The 20,451-nt window shown below is 44.3% G+C and overlaps 1 protein-coding gene across 1 annotated transcript in view; it reads right to left on the reverse strand.

Annotated features, from left to right (window-relative positions):
- Window positions 1–17,224: 17,224 nt before the first annotated feature.
- MTMR12 (myotubularin related protein 12) overlaps window positions 17,225–20,451 on the reverse strand; it is a 63,698-nt gene continuing 60,471 nt past the window's right edge. Inside the window, exon 16 of the mRNA XM_030843693.2 lies at window positions 17,225–20,057. Within this exon, the coding sequence (XP_030699553.1) occupies window positions 19,488–20,057 (570 nt within the window). The 3' untranslated portion in view covers window positions 17,225–19,487. The remainder of the gene's footprint in view (window positions 20,058–20,451) is intronic.

Consider the following 20,451-nt stretch of genomic DNA (forward strand, 5'->3'; position numbering starts at 1 on the left):
CGCTTTTTTTTTTCTTTTTTTGGCCACGTCACGTGGCATGTGGGATCTTAGTTCCCCAACCACGGATCGAACCCGTGCCCGCTGCAGTGGAAGCACGGAGTCCTAACCACTGGACAGCCAGGAAATTCCCGCCAAATAGTAGCTTTAAATGACAAAACAGTTTTATCTCACAGTTCCTGAAGCTCAGGAATCTGGGCATGGCTTAGCTGGGTCCTCTGGCTCAGGCTTTCTTGCAAGACTGCAGTCAAGGTTTTCTGTAGGGCTGCAGTCACCTTAATGTTCAACCGGGGGTGGGAGGCTCTGTCTCCAGGCTTACCCCTGGTCGTTGGCCGACCTCAGGTCCTCAATAACCATTAGCCAGAGACATCAGTTTCTTGCCATGTGGACCTCTCTACAGGACAGCTCACAAAATGGCAGCTTGCCTCCCTGAACCAAGGGCTCCTAACATGAGAGACAGACAGAGAGAGAGAGAGAGAGAGAGGGAGCAAGTCACAGTCTTTTGTAACCTAATCACTTTTGCCATACCCTATTTGTTAGAAGGGAGTCACTAGGTCCAGCCCACACTCAGGGAGAGAAGATTCACAAGGACGTGACAACTGGGAACCGTTATAGGTGCTGCCTGCCACACTAAGTAATCTTCTTCTTTCTGACCATTATTGTTCTTACCATCCTGTCTGTATAAGATGAACTAGGCCATGTGATATGGACAACCAGTCAACCCAGGCCTGATAGTCCATACCTGAAGCACATCCTGCCTTCTTCGACTAATACAATGGTGTGCTTTTTAAAAATGAATACATAAAGGGGTGGGGGAGTGGGGGAGTCTTTATAGCAATCTCATTGTTTGGATGTGTTCAGGTATTGGGACTCCCAGATCTACAGTCTGTAGCATTTAGAGGCATGAGGCTCCCCTCCCTCAGAATGGGCCTATATCCTCTCCAACATAGCCCTGGAAGCCCTTTGCACTACCTATGTGCTCTACTGACTGTCAGGGAGTTAGAGTAATTATGCAGGAAAAGATTCAAGGTTTCCCAATGAGTGTCTAGGTCTAGGAAATGCAGCTGAATAGAGTAACAATGCCAAGGGACCATCAGGCTTGCTGTACTCTTCAGACTTTGTTCTGAATAGTCTTGGGAGCACAAGCTGAGATGTGGAGAGGCTTATGAAGGCGGGTGGTTTGGGAAGGAGAGAGGAAATGCAATGGACAAGAAAGGTGCTGAAGATGACATTCTGCTAACCCCGTGGGGGAGCTTAGCAAGTCATGTCATCCCTCTGGGCTTGAGTTCATCCTCTCAGAAATGACAGGGTTGAAGCAGATAATCTCTACATTTTATGGGTAAATGACCAGTAGAAAGAATTTATGAGAAAGCTAGTAAGGAATGAGTTTAGTTGTTGGAAAGAAAAGGGGATGAGTCAGTGCTGACTCATCTGTAAGTGATGACTTACTAAGAAGTTACTGAAAACAATTTATGAGATGTAAAAAATATCATACTGTATACTTTTTCCTAATTTTAATAAAATTTCATGTTGGTATAAAGATTACCGTTTTGTGGGCTTCCATGGTAGCACAGTGGTTAAGAATCTGCCTGCCAATGCAGGAGACACGGGTTCGAGCCCTGGTCTAGGAAGATCCCACATGCCGTGGAGCAACTAAGCCCGTGTGCCACAACTACTGAGCCTGACCTCTAGAGCCCACGAGCCACAACTACTGAGCCCGTGTGCCACAACTACTGAACCTGTGCTCTAGAGCCTGTGCTCTGCAACCACAGAAGCCACCACAATGAGAAGCCCGCACACCGCAACGAAGAGTAGCCCCTGCTCTCCACAACTAGAGAAAGCCCGCACGCAGCAACAAAGACCCAACACAGCCAAAAATAAATTAAAAAAAAAAAAAAAAAGATTACTGTTTTGTAAATACAGAGCTTCTTTCCTTTTGGAAACAACCACCTACTATTCTTCTCTTCAATCCCTCCCCCCACCACACACACACACACACACACACACACACACACACACACACACACACACACACACACCCATCCATCCATCCACATGATTACCATAGAGGCCACCATGTTAGTGTGCCATGATTCTACCCCTGTCTGCAGGTGACTAGTGCACTTATCTGAGCTGGGACACTCCTAATCCTTAACTGGTTTAGATCTAGAAACAGGTGGTCTAGTCTTTCTTAAGAATCTCAGGACTATGAATGTGAAGCTGGGACATTCAGGGACCACACCTTCTCTTACTTGGACCAGAGAAAACTGGTCTGGAAAGTAAGGAGGAAACAAAGTAGACGTATGGAGGAAAGCCACTGAGATGGAGAAGGAACACAGGCAGCATTTGCATTACTGGTTCCAGTAATTGCTGAAGCTGGGCTGTTTTCTTGTCATTTAGTTTCTGAGAACAGGATCCTCATTAACTTTCCCCTTTGGTTAAAGCATATTTGATTTGGGTTTCTGTCTCTTGCAACCAAAGGGGGGAAAAAAACCTAACTTATTCACAAGTTCATTATTAGAAACAATTGTTAAATTATTAAAAGAATAAGGAAGAACACAAAAAGTGACCAATAATTCTACCAGTTTGAGATAAATTCTCCTAACATTTTGGAATATTTTTCCTGTCACTTTTCTATGCATTTACATAAGGGAAATTAGACATTTGACAGGAGTTTTAAATTCATGCTTTTTTCACTTAAGGATTATGTTGTGGGCATTTTCTTGTGTCAATCAATATATTCTTCAAAAATATCATTTTTATAACTCTGACAATTTACGTTCATGAGAAGTAAGTAACTGGACTGGATCTGGTTGACATTTTGGGAAGATTCTGGCTGTGGAGTGGGGATCAGATTGGAGGTAAACATCCAGAAAGATGAGATCAGAGACACTGAGAGAGGAGTCCAGGTGACTGCCCAAGTTGGTTAAGATGAGGGTGGTGACAGTGAGGATGGACAGAAGAGGAAGGACTCCGAGGCCACGTGGTAGGTAGACTCAATGGGCTGTGGGGTTAATTAGGGTCAGGGAGTAAAGGGAAATAAGACATCTAGAACAACTAAGTGAATGGTACAGCCATTTATGAAGACACAATTCTGGAGGAGAAGCAAGTTTGGAGGGAGTAAAATGAGTTTAATTTTGGACATGTTGAGTTCTAAGTGTTTTGCAGACATTCAAGTCTTGATTTTTAATTTATCTATTTAATTAATTAATTTTTGGCTGCGTTGGGTCTGCGTTGCTGCATGCGGGCTTCCTCTAGTTGTGGAGAGCAGGGGCTACTCTTCGTTGCAGTGCGCGGGCTTCTCATTGCCGTGGCTTCTCTTGTTGCGGAGCACGGGCTCTAGGCGCACGGGCTTCAGTAGTTGTGGCACAGGGGCTCAGTAGTCGTGGCTCGTGGGCTCTAGAGCACAGGCTCAGTAGTTGTGGCACATGGGCTTAGTTGCTCTGCGGCATGTGGGATCTTCCTGGACCAGGGCTTGAACTGGTGTTCCCTGCATTGGCAGGCGGATTCTTAACCACTGCCCAGGGAAGCTCTCAAGTCTTGATATACGGGTAGCAAGCAGGAGATAAAGATTTGGAGTAGAGACAAGAGATAAGGATTTGTGAGTCTTCTGCACCCACGAGGTGATTAAAGCCACAGGAATGAATCACCCAGGAAGAGGGTTAAGAGTGAGAAGGGACCTGAGGAGGATAGAAGAAGGAATCTCTGTCAAGGAAACTAAGAAGGAGGAGCCAGAAGGGTAGGAAGAAAACTAGGGGAGTATAACATCATGGAGCCCAAGAGAAGAGACTTATTCAAGGAGTAGGAAACGGCCCACAGCGCTGACCACTGAAGGAGTCAGGCAAGGTCTGGCAGATGTCGTCGACAGCCACCTCCCCCGTGTCCATTCTCCCCTTCTTCTTGGTTTGTCACGCTCAGTCCTAACTGCTACACAAGATGAGAACTGAAAAGTGTCCTTTGGGTTTGGTGGCATGGAGCTCACTGTGTTCTTGAGACAACAGGCTCAGAAGTTTGGGATGGACTGAGAAGTGACTGTGAGGTGGGCCAGCGAAAACCCGAAGTGAACATGACTCAGGCTCAGCTGCTGGAGGGCAGGAGTGCGGTGGGGAGTGTAGGTCTGGGGGAAGATAGGATCAAGACATGGGTTGGTTTGTTTTGAGACAAACTAAAGCAGAGCTCATTGAAATACTGAGGGGCAGGATTAGCAGAGACTGAAGGACAAGGGAGGCAGGAGATAATAGAGAGCGAAGGTTCCTGAGCAGATAACACAGGTAACAGGTGACGGCAGCCAGCACACAGGTCCTATGACTCCACACGGGTAGAAGCAGCCAAGTCTTCCAGTGTTACAGGAGGGACAGAGAGAAAAACAGTGGGATACAGGCAATGGGAAGCCAGGGGTGATAGGGACTGTGGAGCACGAGCCACAGCCTCCCTGAACAGTGCTGAGTTAGATCCACAGAGCTAGGGAGGACGTCCTTCCTATCTTCTCTATTAATAAATCCTATCTTTTCTATTAATCTCCAGTGATGGCTCTGTTCACAAACATCAATGCCAGTCTTTTTTTTTTTTTTGCAGTACGTGGGCCTCTCACTGTTGTGGCCTCTCCCGTTGTGGAGCACAGGCTCCGGACGCGCAGGCTCAGCAGCCATGGCTCACGGGCCCAGCCGCTCCGCGGCATGTGGCATCTTCCCGGAACGGGTCACGAACACGTGTCCCCTGCATCGGCAGACAGACTCTCAACCACTGCGCCACCACGGAAGCCCAATGCCAGTCTTTTATAATACTATAACAAATCTGAGACCAAACAGTCTAAATTCATCTCCTCCTGAATTAGCTTCTTCAACATATATTTACTGGGTCAGAATATTATACAGTGGGGTTACAGTGTCCAGGCACATCATTTCTGTATCCTACTGGATAACTCTAAGGAAAATGAACCTCAACCGCCCGCAGCCAGAATGGAAAGAGAAGCCTCAAAAAGAAACTTGCAGGGATATCCACATGGAACGCAATGAAGTTGGACCCTTACCCTTATTTCTGGGCTCTATTCTGTTCCATTGATCTGTAGGTCTGTTTTTGTGCCGGCACCAAGTCATATGTCTGATAAGGGGCTTGTATCAAGAATATATAAAAAAATATATAAATAAAGAACTCAACTCAAAAAGACTACACAATTAAAAAATGAACAAAGGGGCTTCCCTGGCGGCGCAGTGGTTGACAGTCCGCCTGCAGATGCAGGGGACACGGGTTCGTGCCCCGGTCTGGGAAGATCCCACATGCCGCGGAGCGGCTGGGCCCGTGAGCCATGGCCGCTGAGCCTGCGCGTCCGGAGCCTGTGTTCCACAACGGAATAGACATTTCTCCAACTCCCATGAAGACAGATAAATGGCCGACAAGCCCATGAAAAGGTGCTCAACATCATTAGTCATCAGGTAAATGCGAATAAAAAATACCACTTCGCACCAACTAGAATGACTAGAATCGAAAAGTCAGATAATAAGCAGTACTGGTGAGGTGTGGAGAAATCGCAATCCTCGTACACTGCTGAGGAGAATATAAAATGGTGCAGCCACTCTGGGCAACAGCCTGGCAGTTTCTCAAGAAGTTAAACAAAGAGTTACTCTTGACCCAGACACTGCTAGATACATACCCAAGAGAAATAAAAACATATGTCCATACAAAAACTTGCACACAAATGTTCCTAACAGCATTATCCGTAATAGCCAAGATGTGGAAATAACCCAAACGCCCAAACTAACGAATGGATAAACCACATGTGGGAAATCCAGACAACAGCTTGTTATTAGGCCACAGAAAGCAATGAAGCTCTGATATGCAGATGAACCTTGAAAACATTCTGCTAAGTGGAAGAAACTGATCACAGAAGACCACATACATGATTCTGTTTATATAAAATGCCCAGAATAAGCAAATATATAGAGCCATAGACTAGTGGTTGCCTAAGGCTGGGGGAACATGGGGGTTGGGGAGTGACGGGTAAGGGTTTCTTTTGGAGGCGATGAAAATGTTGTATAATTGATTGTGGTGATGGCTGCACAACTGTGAATATATTAAAAACTATTGATTTGTACACCTTAAATGGGTGAATTGTATGGTATGTGAATTATATCTCAATAAAGCTGTTACCTGCCCCCGCCTCCAAAAAAAAGACAAAGAAACTCTCAGCTAAAGGGCAGCTTCCTTCTACCCAGCCTGTTCTCTCTGCGAGTCACGGATACGCTCAACCACCTGGTCTAAGTAGAGGGGTACCCAAAACGTGGGTTGTTGGGATAAAGTCATGGCACTGTACCTCTGCACGGAGCAGCCATGGGCGTGCTGCTGGATCATGGGTCTCAGCTGCCCTTTGTCTCCACAACTTGGCTCCCTTCTGCCTCAGCCAGTCCAGGATAAGTTCTCCTTGTGCCTACAACACACTGAGCCCTTATTCCCTGGCACATGCTATGTTATTGCGAAGAAAACCAACAAGTTTTGAATCTGCTCACATAGTAGAAGTATACATCAAACTTCTTAGGCAAAGGCAGGAAATGGTATGTGTTACATTACGTTTTCCTTACCACCTACTATAAACAGAGGCTGTTTAATGTCTTGCTCATTTGAAAAAAAAAAATCACAGAATATTTCTTGAATTCTGACTGCCCTTTCCTAGTGCTTCGTAGCTTACAGGATTTGGGGTGGTGTTGCACATTTGAGAATGTTATTGCACTTGAAAAGGCTGGCAGGGGTCCTTGAAATTGAATGACGAACGTAGGGGTGCTCTGGAATTGAAAACACTGCAATTATTTTCATTTTCTTTTATTTAATTAAACGGAATTTGCTAATTTACAGTAAGGACTGAATCACATAATCATCTAGTTCATTTTGCCACTTCCTGTGAGGCAAGGGACAGTGTGGGTCGAACCTTCAAGAATTCTGGGAAATCAGGCCCTTGTAACCAGAAGCTCTGAGGCAGGATGAAATTCAGCCTCCTGGTAGAAATAGGAAGGGCATTTAGAAATGCCCACAGACTTTGAGGATGTATAGAAATAGTACCCCTTTATAAAAAGAGGAGCCACAGGTAGTCCCACATTTGGAATCTGGGGAGGAATCAGGGAACTTATCTTGAGGTAGGAGAGAGCTGAAAGGGTTAGTTGAGGAATGGGCTTGTTACAAAGCCTTTTATGATGCTCTCTGAGGAGCTATTATATAAAATGCATTGGAACTCTACCACCTAATTTAGAGGAATTTCCACAAGACCATGCTGAGTGATTAAGGCAAGATAAAGAGATATGGGTGTAATCAACACCCTCCCAAATTCATATGGTCTCTCAGAGAGTCCCCAGCAGGGTTGAGCCCCATTGCTCACAGCAGTAACTTGCTCATGAAGGCACTTTGTCTGCCCTTTCCTGTCGTACTTCCCCAGTCTTTCACACTGCTGCCTGGGATCACCTGCCAAATAAACTACTCGCACCCAAACCTTTGTGTCAGAGTCGGCTAATTCAAACTAAGACGTGGAGACCTTAGGCGGCAGCCACCCACAGGCAGACTTCATATACCCCAAGCCTCCCATACAACTCTAAGGAACAAGGGAGGAGTCCCCCAGATACAACTATGATTGAACATCCCGTAACTCTAACTATATATCATGGCTAAATTGATGTCATGACTTGATCTAAGTCAATCTGGCCATGCTGCATTTGTGACATTCTTCTGTAAGTCAGTAGCTTCTGGAAATCAGAGACAGGTGGGGGCTATAGCTCCCTGGCACCATCACCATAACCTCCTTAGGAGATGGCGTTTTACGATGAAAGCCAGGCTTGGACCAAATCTACCAGATGTGTGAACATTTATTAACAGCACAAAACAATCGTATTTCTTGTTGTTTGGTTGTGGGAGATGTCCCCCTCTCTGTCCGCTGGCCTCCACTAAGTGTTCTGCATGAAAGTTTCACTTCCAAGATAGATGCAATGAGACAGCAGAAGCGGCCCACCTTGTGATCTGTCAAGTGACCTGGAGCTCACGGGACCAATGAGGTTTTTAGACCTTGGGCTCTGTTCCAAAGAGTTTACACTGCTGGGACTGAGGGATATGTTTACCTTATAGGTCTGAGGATGGGGCCTCTATGGCATTTCTAGCCAAATGCAGACCCCAAACACCTACGCATCTCACCACTGGAAGATCCTCAACAAACCCTTTGAGGTAGATTTTGAATATCTGAAGTGCTTATGTAGCCACCTTTGGAACTTGGATTCCTGTTTAGGGTATTTCAAATGCTAACTGCTCCTGGTTAAATTTACACACACACACACACACATACACACACACACACACACACCCTCTGTTTACATAAAGTATTTCAATGACCACACAATAACAGCTAACATTTACTGACCATCTACTATGTGATAGACACTCAAAAGAAACTCATCTTTAACCCTCCAACACTCCAATAAGGTGGGTTCTATGAATGTTGCCATTTTACAGATGAGGAAACTGAGAGGGAGGGACGGTAACTCCCTCACCCAAGTCCCACAGTTCGTAAGTTGCAAATCAGGGGTTCAGACTCAGGCAGTCTGGCTCTAGAGAGGCCGGCCCCTTAACCATCACATTTTGCAGCCCCCAATGAGGGGCAGTGCCAGCTAATTTAGAGAAATATAGAAATGTGACATTCCCGGAGACTGGTTCAAGATGATGGAGTAGAAGGACGTGCTCTCACTCCCTCTTGCAAGAGCACCGGAATCACAACTAACTGCTGAACAATCAACAGGAAGACACTGGAACTCACCAAAAAAGATACCCCACATCCAGAGACAAAGGAATAGCCACAATGAGACGGTAGGAGGGGCGCAATCACAATAAAATCTAATCCCATAACTGCTGGGTGGGTGACTCACAAACTGGAGAACAATCATACCACAGAAGCCACCCACTGGAGTGAAGGTTCTGAGCCACGTCAGGCTTCCCAACCTGAGGGTCTGGCAACAGAAGGAGGAATTCCTAGAGAATCAGACTTTGAAGGCTAGCGGGATTTGATTGCAGGACTTTGGCAGGACTGGGGGAAACAGAGACTCCACTCTTGGAGGGCACACACAAAGTAGTGTATGCATCAGGACCCAGGAGAAGGCGCAGTGACCCTAGGGGAGACTGAACCAGACCTACCTGCTAGTGTTGGAGGGTCTCCTGCAGAGGCGGGGGGTGGCTGTAGCTCACCACGGGGACAAGGACACTGGCAGCAGAAGTTCTGGGAAGTACTCCTTGGTGTGAGCCCTCCCAGAGTCCACCATTAGCCACACCAAAGAGCCGGGTAGGCTCCAGTGCTGGGTCGCCTCAGGCCAAACAACCAACAGGGAGGGAACCCAGCCCCACCCATCAGCAGACAAGTGGATTAAAGTTTTACTGAGCTCTGCCCACCAGAGCAACAGTCAGCTCTACCCACCACCAGTTCCTCCCATCAGGAAGCCTGCACAAGCCTCTTAGATAGTCTCATCCACCAGACGGCAGACAGCAGAAGCAAGAACTACAATCCTGCAGCCTCTGGAAGAAAAACCACATTCACAGGAAGATAGACAAGATGAAAAGGCAGAGGACTTTTTACCAGACGAAGGAACAAGATAAAACCCCAGTAAAACAACTAAATGAAGTGGAGATAGGCAACCTTCCAGAAAAAGAATTCAGAATAATGATAGTGAAAGTGATCCAGGACCTCGGAAAAAGAATGGAGACAAAGATCGAGAAGATGCAAGAAGTGTTTAACAAAGACATAGAAGAATTAAAGAACAAACGCCTAAAAGAATTAAAGAACAAACAAACAGAGATGAACAATACAATAACTGAAATGAAAAATATACTAGAAGGAATCAATAGCAGAATAACTGAGGCAGAAGAATGTATAAGTGATCTGGAAGACAGAATGGTGGAATTCACTGGTGCAGAACAGAATAAAAAAAAAAGAATGAAAAGAAATGAAGACAGCCTAAGAGGCCTCTGGGACAACAACAAACAAAACAACATTCGCATTATAGGGGTCCCAGAAGGAGAAGAGAGAGAAAGGACCTGAGAAAATATTTGAAGAGATTATAGTTGAAAATTTCCCTAACATGGGAAAGGAAATAGCCACCCAATCCAGGAAGTGCAGAGAGTCCCAGGCAGGATAAACCCAAGGAGAAACATGCCAAGACACACAGTAATCAAACTGACAAAAATTAAAGACAAAGAAAAATTATTGGAAGCAACAAGGGAAAAAACGACAAATAACATACAAGGGAACTCCCATAAGGTTAACAGCTGACTTCTCAGCAGAAACTCTACAAGCCAGAAGGGAGTGGCATGATGTATTTAAAGTGATGAAAGGGAAGAACCTACAACCAAGATTACTCTACCCAGCAAGGATCTCATTCAGATTCAACAGAGAAAGCAAAAGCTTTACAGACAAGAAAAAGCTAAAAGAATTCAGCACCACCAAACCAGCCCTACAACAAATGCTAAAGGAACTTCTCTAAGTGGGAAACACAAGAGAAGAAAAGGACCTACAAAAACAAACCCGTAACAATTAAGAAAATGGTAATAGGAACATTCATATCGGTAATTACCTTAAACGCGAATGCATTAAATGCTCCAACCAAAAGACACAGGCTCTCTGAATGGATACAAAAACAAGACCCATATATATGCTGTCTACAAGAGACCCACTTCAGACCTAGGGACACATACAGACTGAAAGTGAGGAGATGGAAAAAGATATTCCATGCAAATGGAAATCCAAAGAAAGCTGGAGTAGCAATACTCATATCACATAAAATACACTTTAAAAGAAAGAATGTTACAAGAGACAAGGAAGGACACTACATAATGATCAGGGATCAATCCAAGAAGAAGATATAACAATTGTAAATATATATGCACCCAACATAGGAGTACCTCAATACATAAGGCAACTGCTAACAGCTATAAGAGAGGAAATCGACAGAAACACAATAATACTGGGGACTTTAACACCTCACTTACACCAATGGACAGATCATCCAGACAAAAAATTTATAAGGAAACACAAGCTTTAAATGACTCAATAGACCAGATAGATTTAATTGATATTTATAGGACATTCCATGCAAAACAGCAGATTACACTTTCTTCTCAAGTGCACATGGAACGTTCTCCGTGATAGATCACATCTTGGGTCACAAATCAAGCCACGGTAAATTTAAGAAAACTGAAATCATATCAAGCATCTTTTCTGACCACAACATTATGAGATTAGAAATCAATTACAGGGGGAAAAAAACAAAACAAAACACAAACACATGTAGGCTAAACAATATGTTACTACATAACCAAGAGATCACTGAAGAAATCAAAGAGGAAATCAAAAAATACCCAGAGACAAATGACAATGAAAACATGATGATCCAAAACCTTTGGGATGCAGCAAAAGCAGTTCTAAGAGGGAAGTGTATAGCAAGACAAGCCTACCTCAAGAAACAAGAAAAATCTCAAATAAACAATCTAACGTTACACCTAAAGGAACTAGAGAAAGAAAAACAAAACCCAAAGTTAGTAGAAGGAAAGAAATCATAAAGATCAGAGCAGAAATAAATGAAATAAAAAACAAAGAAAACAATAGCAAAGATCAATAAAACTAAAAGCTGGTTCTTCGAGAAGATAAACAAAATTGATAATCCATTAGCCAGACTCATCAAGAAAACAAAGGGAGAGGACTCAAATCAATAAAATTAGAAATGAAAACGGAGAAGTTACAACGGACTCAGCAGAAATACAAAGCATCATAAGAGACTACTAAAAGCAACTCTATGCCAATAAAATGGACAACCTGGAAGAAATGGACAAACTCTTAGAAAGGTATAACCTTCCAAGACTGAACCAGGAAGAAATAGAAAATATGAACGGACCAATCACAAGTAATGAAATTAAAACTGTGATTAAAAATCTTCCAACAAACAAAAGTCCAGGACCAGATGGCTTCACAGGTGAATTCTATCAAACATTTAGAGAAGAGCTAACACCCACCCTTCTCAAACTCTTCCAAAAAATTGCAGAAGAAGGAATACTCCCAAACTCATTCTATGAGGCCACCATCACCCTGATACCAAAACCAGATAAAGATACTACAAAAAAGAAAATTACAAACCAATATCACTAATGAATATAGATGCAAAGGTCCTCAACAAAGTAGTAGCAAACAGAATCCAACAACACATTAAAAGGATCATACACCATGAACAAGTGGGATTTTTCCAGGGATGCAAGGATCCTTCAGTATATGCAAATCAATCAATGTGATACACCATATTAACAAATTGGAGAATAAAAACGATATGATCATCTCAATAGATGCAGAAAAAGCTTTTGACAAAATTCAACACTCATTTATGATAAAAACTCTCCAGAAAGTGGGCATAGAGGGAATCTACCTAAACATAATAAAGGCCATATATGACAAACCCACAGCAAACATCATTCTCAATGGTGAAAAACTGAAAGCATTTCCTCTAAGATCAGGAACAAGACAAGGATGTCCACTGTCGCCACTATTATTCAACATAGTTTTGGAGCTGGAGGAATCAGACTCCCTGACTTCAGACTATACTACAAAGCTACAGAAATCAAGACAATATGGTACTGGAACAAAAACAGAAATATAGATCAATGGAACAGGACAGAAAGCCCAGAGATAAACCCACGCACCTATGGTCAACTAATCTGTGACAAAGGAGGCAAGGGTATACAATGGAGAAAAGACAGTCTCTTCAATAAGTGGTCCTGGGAAAACTGGAGAGCTATATGTAAAAGAATGAAATTAGAACACATCCTAACACCATACACAAAAATAAATTCAAAATGTATAAGACCTAAATGTAGGACCAGACACTATAAAACTCTCAGAGGCAAACATAGGAAGAACACGCTTTGACCTAAATCACAGCAAGATCTTTTTTGACCCACCTCCCAGAGTAATGGAAATAAAAACAAAAATAAACAAATGGGACCTAATGAAACTTAAAAGCTTTTGCAAAGCAAAGGAAACTACAAACAGGAAGAAAAGACAACCCTCAGAATGGGAGAAAATATCTGCAAACAAATCAACAGACAAAGGATTAATCTCCAAAATATATAAACAGCTCATGCAGGTCAATATTAAAAAGACAAACAACCCAATCCAAAAATGGGCAGAAGACCTAAATAGATATTTCTCTGAAGAAGACATACAGATGGCCAAGAAGCACATGAAAAGCTGCTCAACATCACTAATTAGTAGAGAAATGCAAATCAAAACTACAGTGAGGTATCACCTCACACCAGTTGGAATGGGCATCATCAGAAAATCTATAAACAACAAATGCTGGAGAGGGTGTGGAGAAAAGGGAACCCTCTTGCACTGTTGGTGGGAAAGTACATTGATACAGCCAATATGGAGAAGAGTAGGGAGGTTCCTTAAAAAACTAAAAACAGAATTACCATATGACCCAGCAATCCCACTACTGGGCATATACCCAGAGAAAACCATAATTCAAAAAGACACATGTACCACATGTTCATCACAGCTCTATTTATAATAGCTAGGTCATGGAAGCAACCTAAATGCCTATCGACAGATGAATGGATAAAGATGTGGTATATATATATAACAATGAATATTACTCAGCCATAAAAAGGAACGAAATTGGGTCATTTGTAGAGACGTGGATGGATCTAGAGGCTGTCAGAGTGAAGTAAGTCAGGAAGAGAAAAACAAATATCGTGTATTAATGCATATATTTGGAACCTAGAAAAATGGTACAGATGAACTGGTTTGCAAGGCAGAAACAGAAACACAGATGTAGAGAACATATGGACACCAAGGGGGGAAAGTGGTGGTGGTGGGGTGGGGGTGGTGGTGGGATGAATTGGGAGATTGGGATTGACATGTATACCCTAATATGTATAAAATGGATAACTAATAAGGACTTGCTGTATAAAAATGAATAAAATTCAAAAAAAAAAAGAATTGTGACATTCCTCATGTGACAAAATTTGAGAATTTGACAGAGAAAGATGACTGCAACACAATTAGTGAGCAGTTAGTAGCTGTCACAGTCTGTGCTGGGAAGGCAAGTGCCCAGCACACCCAGAGCTGGTAGGAGTGGCCCGAGTCCCACAGGAAGACCCTGCCCCACAGCTGGCTGGCCCAGACTCTCTACCCAGGATGTGGAATACGACCAGGATTACAGTTCAATCTGACTGGCCTCTTGAAAACAGAGTTACTGTGGGAGTTTCATCCCACTTCATCGACTGGAAAGACGAGAAAGCTGGTGTGCAGAGCAGAAGCAGCAAAGAACACTCGGAAAAGACTACATGGGCTTCAGGAACCAAGACCCAGCAGCATCTCTGACTTACACCTTCAAACACACACAATCCCTCTTTTTGGCTTAAGATATTGCAACCCAGAGTTCTAATGAATGCACCTATTACATGTTTTCAAGCCGAAAAAAAAAATCACATGACTACTTTAGGAAGATTCACGGGCAGCATGAGAGAAGGGACCAAAAGCAGAGAAAATGGAGTTTAGAATAATGATCCGGGCAACAGAAAATGATGGCGCAGAGACAATGGAAACAGAAGAAGGGGGCAGGTACTGTGACAGCTACTAACTGCTCACTAATTGTGATGCAGTCATCTTTCTCTGTCAAATTCTCAGAGGAGGGAAGGGAGGGAGAACACGAACACTCTGGTCCCTTCTCTGAGTTCCATTATATCCTCCTGGTGGCCAGGTAGTTTGATAAGGATAGGGTTTCTCTTCTCCCATAAAAGACGGATATACTCCTACGCACTTTTTTCCCCATCTGTTTAGAATTGACTCTTGAAGGGTTTATTTAAAAATGTTTCCAATATTTTATTGTAAAAACTTCCAAACATAGCAAACTTTAAGGAATTTTGTGGATACTCATACTCCCACACACCCAGCTCGAGATCACATCACTGATATTTTGCTAATACTTGCTTTATCACATATCCAGCCATGTCCGTCCCTCTACCCAACCATTAATCCCTCTTACTGTTGGTGCCATTCAAAGTAAAATGCAGACAAGAGAGCATTTCCCCCTGAACAATTTGGTGGCAGTATCATCAACCAGAGTTCAATATTTGCCTAGTTTTCTTTTAATGTACAATTTAAATACAGTGAAACACAGCTTAGATGTACTTTCACCGAGTTTTGGCACACACCTGTACAAGCCAAACGCTGATCAAGATGTAGAATGCTACCATCATTCCAGAACAAGCCCTCGGGCCCCCTTCCCAGCCCAGCCCTGTCCCCATACCTCTACCCTCAGCCCAGAAAAACTACTGCTTTTCATCCTAGGTAGTTTGGCTTGGGCTGTGTCCAACTCTCCCTGAGGCACCGCAGTGCATTCCAGGCCGAGGTCCTCAGGTCAGTCTGAGGGATGAAAGGCGGCCCCTCTGCATTCCTTCCCAGCCCAGGAATGGCACGCGCTGTGCCCTTTCAGCGCTGGCGATAAGCAAGCCCTGCATTCGCCTGGCCCCAACATCTGTGAAGATGATCATTTGGAAAATGACTGGGACTAAAAACAAAAAAGCCACACAGCCTTCCATAAAACTAATATGCAAATCTAAATTTAAAAGAAAAAAAACAACTATTAACAAAAGCTGGACTGGCTAGCAAAACTGGATTCTTCTAAAAGAAAGCCAAAAGCTTACTGTGTATATTTCCATATGGTTATACACTTCATATCCTTAAACTGCTAAAGGCAGACGGTGTAATAGGAGGATTAAAAACAAAAGAATTTAAAAGAACCTGGGCCTGAACCACAAAAGAGACCAAGATGTTTGTGTTTTTAAAGATACAGAAACATCACTCTAACAAATTACTTTCCTGTTCAATATATAAATGACATTTCACCACTTATTTTATATTACCAGTGGCCAGCTTGGTTGTCAACATTCTCCTGTGTAAGCCCTTGGACGATCCCTGGTTTCACTGGAGCCCACGGCACAAACAGGGTCTTGCGTCTCCCATCCCCATCTAATATTTTTAAGGGCGAGAGAGTGTATGTGTGTTTGGGGGAGGTTGCTGGAAGGGTCAACGTGGAAGGCTGTGTCACTACAGGCCCTGTCCCTGCAGTGGTCCTGCCCCAGGGCGGGCTCCACCAATGCTCTAGAGCCCAGGGGGGCACAAGCACAGCTGAGGAGCCTCTCCTCCTGTTGAGCAACGTTGACCACAGCCATTGGAGGGGCTGGGAAATCAGGCTGGAGTCCAGGCTCCCTCTGCCCCTCGACTCACCTTCCAGGACAGGAGGTGACACGAAGGCAGGCGAGCCAGGAGTCTGTTCTCAACGGGAGCCACCTCTCCCCACAGTCCTGTTTCACACTGGATGGAAAATGCCCCACTCTTCCCCTCCCCTGCCCTCCGGTCCCTCCCCGACCCTCACCTGGAAACCAAGGAACAAGTAAAACCCGGAGAGAGAGACAGCCGAGTCATCCCAAGTCCAAGAGCTGGTTAACAAATGTGGAAAACAGGACTGGAGTCTGCGAGCCTGTAGAGCCAGAACTGCTAAATACTTGGGAGTTTAATACAAGTATCAAAGAACTGACACATCCGAAGGGAGTGGGGCAGCAGTGAGGGCTTATAAAGTTCCAGGGATGGCTCAGAGTCAGCTCTGCCGCACAGGAGGCTGGGCCTGGCCGACAGCAGGGGAAGGGCAAGCAGAGCAGGGCTATGGAGAGGGAGAGGGCCACGGGCAGGAAAGGGCAGAGGAGGGAGGAACTTCCCAACCACCACAAGTCACAGGTCTCAATCTAGTAAACGCTAAACTGGCGAATGAGGAACAAAATCCTACTCATACACACCATCACAGCCAGGCCAGCGTGCTTATCCTCTCTGGGAGGAAAAGCGAAGGCTTCTCTCTTCCATGGTTTAACTGAACTCAGATCCCTTCCAGCCACAAAGTAACAGAATCATCATTTTACACATCCCCACAAAAGCAAAGAGGCAGTGATATTTAATTCCAGGGACTAAAAAAACCTTTTCCCTTTACTCACCCTGTAGGGCTCCTACCCTATTTTATTTTTCGTCACAGGATTTTATCTCCTCCTGAAATGCCAAATCTTTATTTGGTTATTGGTTTCCCACCCACCCACCAACCAATCGACCACCCACAGACACACACACACTGACTAAATGAAAGTAATTATTCCATGTTATATCCACCACAGCAAATACAGTATTGTAAATTGTGCTTTAATTTCTGCAATCGGATATGATGCAGTGAAATACAAGTATAAACTCTCATTGTACATCCAGAAAATAAAAAGCACATTTATACAGATTTAGCCCAACAGCTTATTCCCTTTTTTAAAAAACGTTTTGAATGTAATTAAAGCTAATTTATCTTCAGTGTAAAAACTTGGAGGTATAAACAAACTCAAGATATTACATACAGGAAGTTAATGTACATTTCCAAACGTGCACAGTGCAGCATTTCAGACAAAGTAAATGGTCTCATTTCAGCTTTTACTGGTAAGCATAATCCACATCTCAATCTTGAATAAAAACGTCACAATATATAAACCCACTGAGAATCCTGTACACAAATACGGCTTTATAGAAATCTGATTTCAAATATAAATACATAAACTGTCATGACCTTACGTGTTAAAACAGCTTATTTTTCTATCGTAATTTTATTAAAAAAAAAAACATAGAAAAATATTTCAATGCACATTCAACCACTATGACAGGGGCCGTGACCTTGTGCCTTTAAACCATACCTTATGGAGTGTAGAGCATCACACCAGGCATTTTTGGAATGAAAATTACTAAGAGCTTAAGACTGAAGAGGCTACTGTATAAATATTCCCATTATAATATGGTAACAAAACTAGTTAGCTCCATAGTGTACCTGGGAGGCAGTGGGGCAGGGAAGGGAGGTTAGTGCTAGTTTAAGAAGGCCCACAGAACGTACAAGAAGGTAGCCAACGAACTAGGGTCATTTTAAAATCCCCACTGCAAGCCCAACACTGACCTTACTAGTGAGACTCTTAAGGCAACCAAGACTGGGCATGTGTTTGGCCCCAGATGCATGAATCCTACCCTCCCCTCAATCTCCACTGTCATGGCGTGGGGAGGACTGCAAAGCAATTTCTTGTGTGTACAAAAGACGATTCAGTGCAAACCGAGAAACTCCTCTTTGTCAATAGTTTCAAAATTTCTTATTGCCCTTAAGCAACTGAAAGTTTTTCTAAACAGGCAATATTCAAATTGGGATCTACACTGGAGAACGAATGGATATAAAAGGCAAACTTTCGATAGGAAACATTCTAATGCGAGATAATTTCTTTCCCCTTCCTTTTGTGGAATTGAACAGGGTTCCATGGAGAATGAAAAAACTGGTCCTTACAAAGTGTACTTTCCTGCATTTAAAAAATATATATCATTTAGACAGCAGATCCAGGAAGGTTACCAGGCATAGTCAAGTTTCTTCTATGGCTTTTTAAATCGCTGAGGTACTATGTGATCACCATCACTTCTGATATTTCTGCTTGACCGCTTCCCTATGAAAGCTACGCTCAACAGCGATCCTACTCATCAGTCTATAAGGTAACAGAATCTGGGGAAACCGTCCTGAGGACGGCGGGCACAGACGCTTGACGCCCCGGCGTGCTATTAGGAAAAGGCAAAGCAACTGCTTTCAAACACTGCACGCCTCCAGAAAAGTGGAAGCTCTTCTGGGCAAACCAAAGGGAGTCCCCCAGTTTGCCCAAAAGGTTTAGCAGCAAGATCCCGGGACCACGTGCACCAAGGTGGGCAGCGTGCAGGGGCAGTGGCGAGTGGTACAGAGCAGGCGGGGGACCCGGGGCTGCCGGCCCCCGAGCCAGTCCCCCGTCCCACATAAAGTGACACAGCCTGAGGATGCTCGGAAACGTCAGGATGGTGACACGCGTGGCAAGAGGACGCAGAAAGGAAAGACGCTAAGGTTTGGAAGTGAAGGCCATACATCTAAACGCCTCTGTTTGAATCTCTCAACTCGCCACACACACATCAGGTAAAGTTGGACTTGTTCCAAGCCGAGATGGGCTAGAGAGACACTTACTACTCCCGACGACTGGATAAATCACGCTGGCACAGCAAAGATCTGAAGACGGTATGGAGTCCAAGCACATCTTACCAAGGCCCTTTCTAAGTAGTAAACCAGCTACCGCAGGGTCTGTATGATACTAATGCAGAAGACACTGGCCACAGTTGTATTATGGGTCAAGCAGTAACTCCTTTCCACTAATAATACTAGAGCTATGGTTTTAATTGCATAGTCTTTCAGAATCATGGGGGTTGGAGAGGGAAATGAGGACCAGCTCTTTTCCTGAAGGCCCAGGCTTCCTCCCAGTAGTCAGCTTCAGCGCGACAGCCCGATGCAGACAGCAGACGTGTCTGGCTCCTGCCTCAGCCTGTGACACGCCTCTCTTACCTCCACTGAGCAGACCAGTCACACATCCCCTAGATCCACAAACTCATCTTCTCGCTTGGCCAAGTCTTCTTCATCTCCCAGAGCTTTCCACCCGCTGGTGGGCAGGACTGGCTTGGAGGAATGGCGCTGCAGCAGCGCAAAAGGGAACAAGGAGGACAGGCGGGCTGAGGTCCTCAGCAGCGAGGCGGCCTCTGCCTGGAGGGCCTCCTGGCTGTGGTGTCTCTCCTCGATTTTCTCCTGTAGGCGCTGGACTTCCTCCATCGTCTCCAAGAGTTTGCTCAGGGTGGCCACTCTGCCACCACCCAGGATTTGGGCCTCTGGAATCCACCGCAAGTAGCGCTGGGCCCACACTTTGATCTCTGGCCCCTCGATGTGAGGCAGCAGTAGCCCGTGGTAGTTGGGGGGCTTGCTGCGCCAGCTGTCGTAGAACTCTCGGAAGTTGTCCTGCAGCTCCTCAGAGGAATTAATCAGTTTGCTAATTCTCTTGCCCAGAAGGTTTTTAATTAAATGATCTGTTTCTTCCCTGAAAAATCCTCTTTTGGGAGATGATTTAGATTGGGTGAGTGGCAAAGAAAGTTGTCGTTGATGCTTTGAGAGAAAACACAAATAAAAATCTCTGGTTAGCTGGACAGCACGGTGACAGCTGCTCCCATCAAGGCAGAATCCTGCTTTAACAGAAGTCATGAGATATCAGAACTGCCCCGTGAACGTAAGTTCATTGCAACGCTATCACACGCAGAGAGAAAGCAGCGGCGGGCGGGGGTTTCTTGTTTATGCCACAATGCACGTGTCAGGTGCACACTGGGTGTATAAACAAATGGGTGAAACCAGGTGCGGGGCGTTAAGTACTTGTGAAGGACAAGCTTAAGTTAAGATAGGCTGATGATGATTTAGGGGAGTTTGGGGATGAGGCCTATTCATTTTTGAAGGGAGCAATATGTTTCTTCTTTGAGAAATTTACAGTGTTCGCTTTCACAATAGT

This window comes from Globicephala melas, chromosome 3, assembly GCF_963455315.2.
Source record: "Globicephala melas chromosome 3, mGloMel1.2, whole genome shotgun sequence".
Lineage (NCBI taxonomy): Eukaryota > Metazoa > Chordata > Mammalia > Artiodactyla > Delphinidae > Globicephala > Globicephala melas.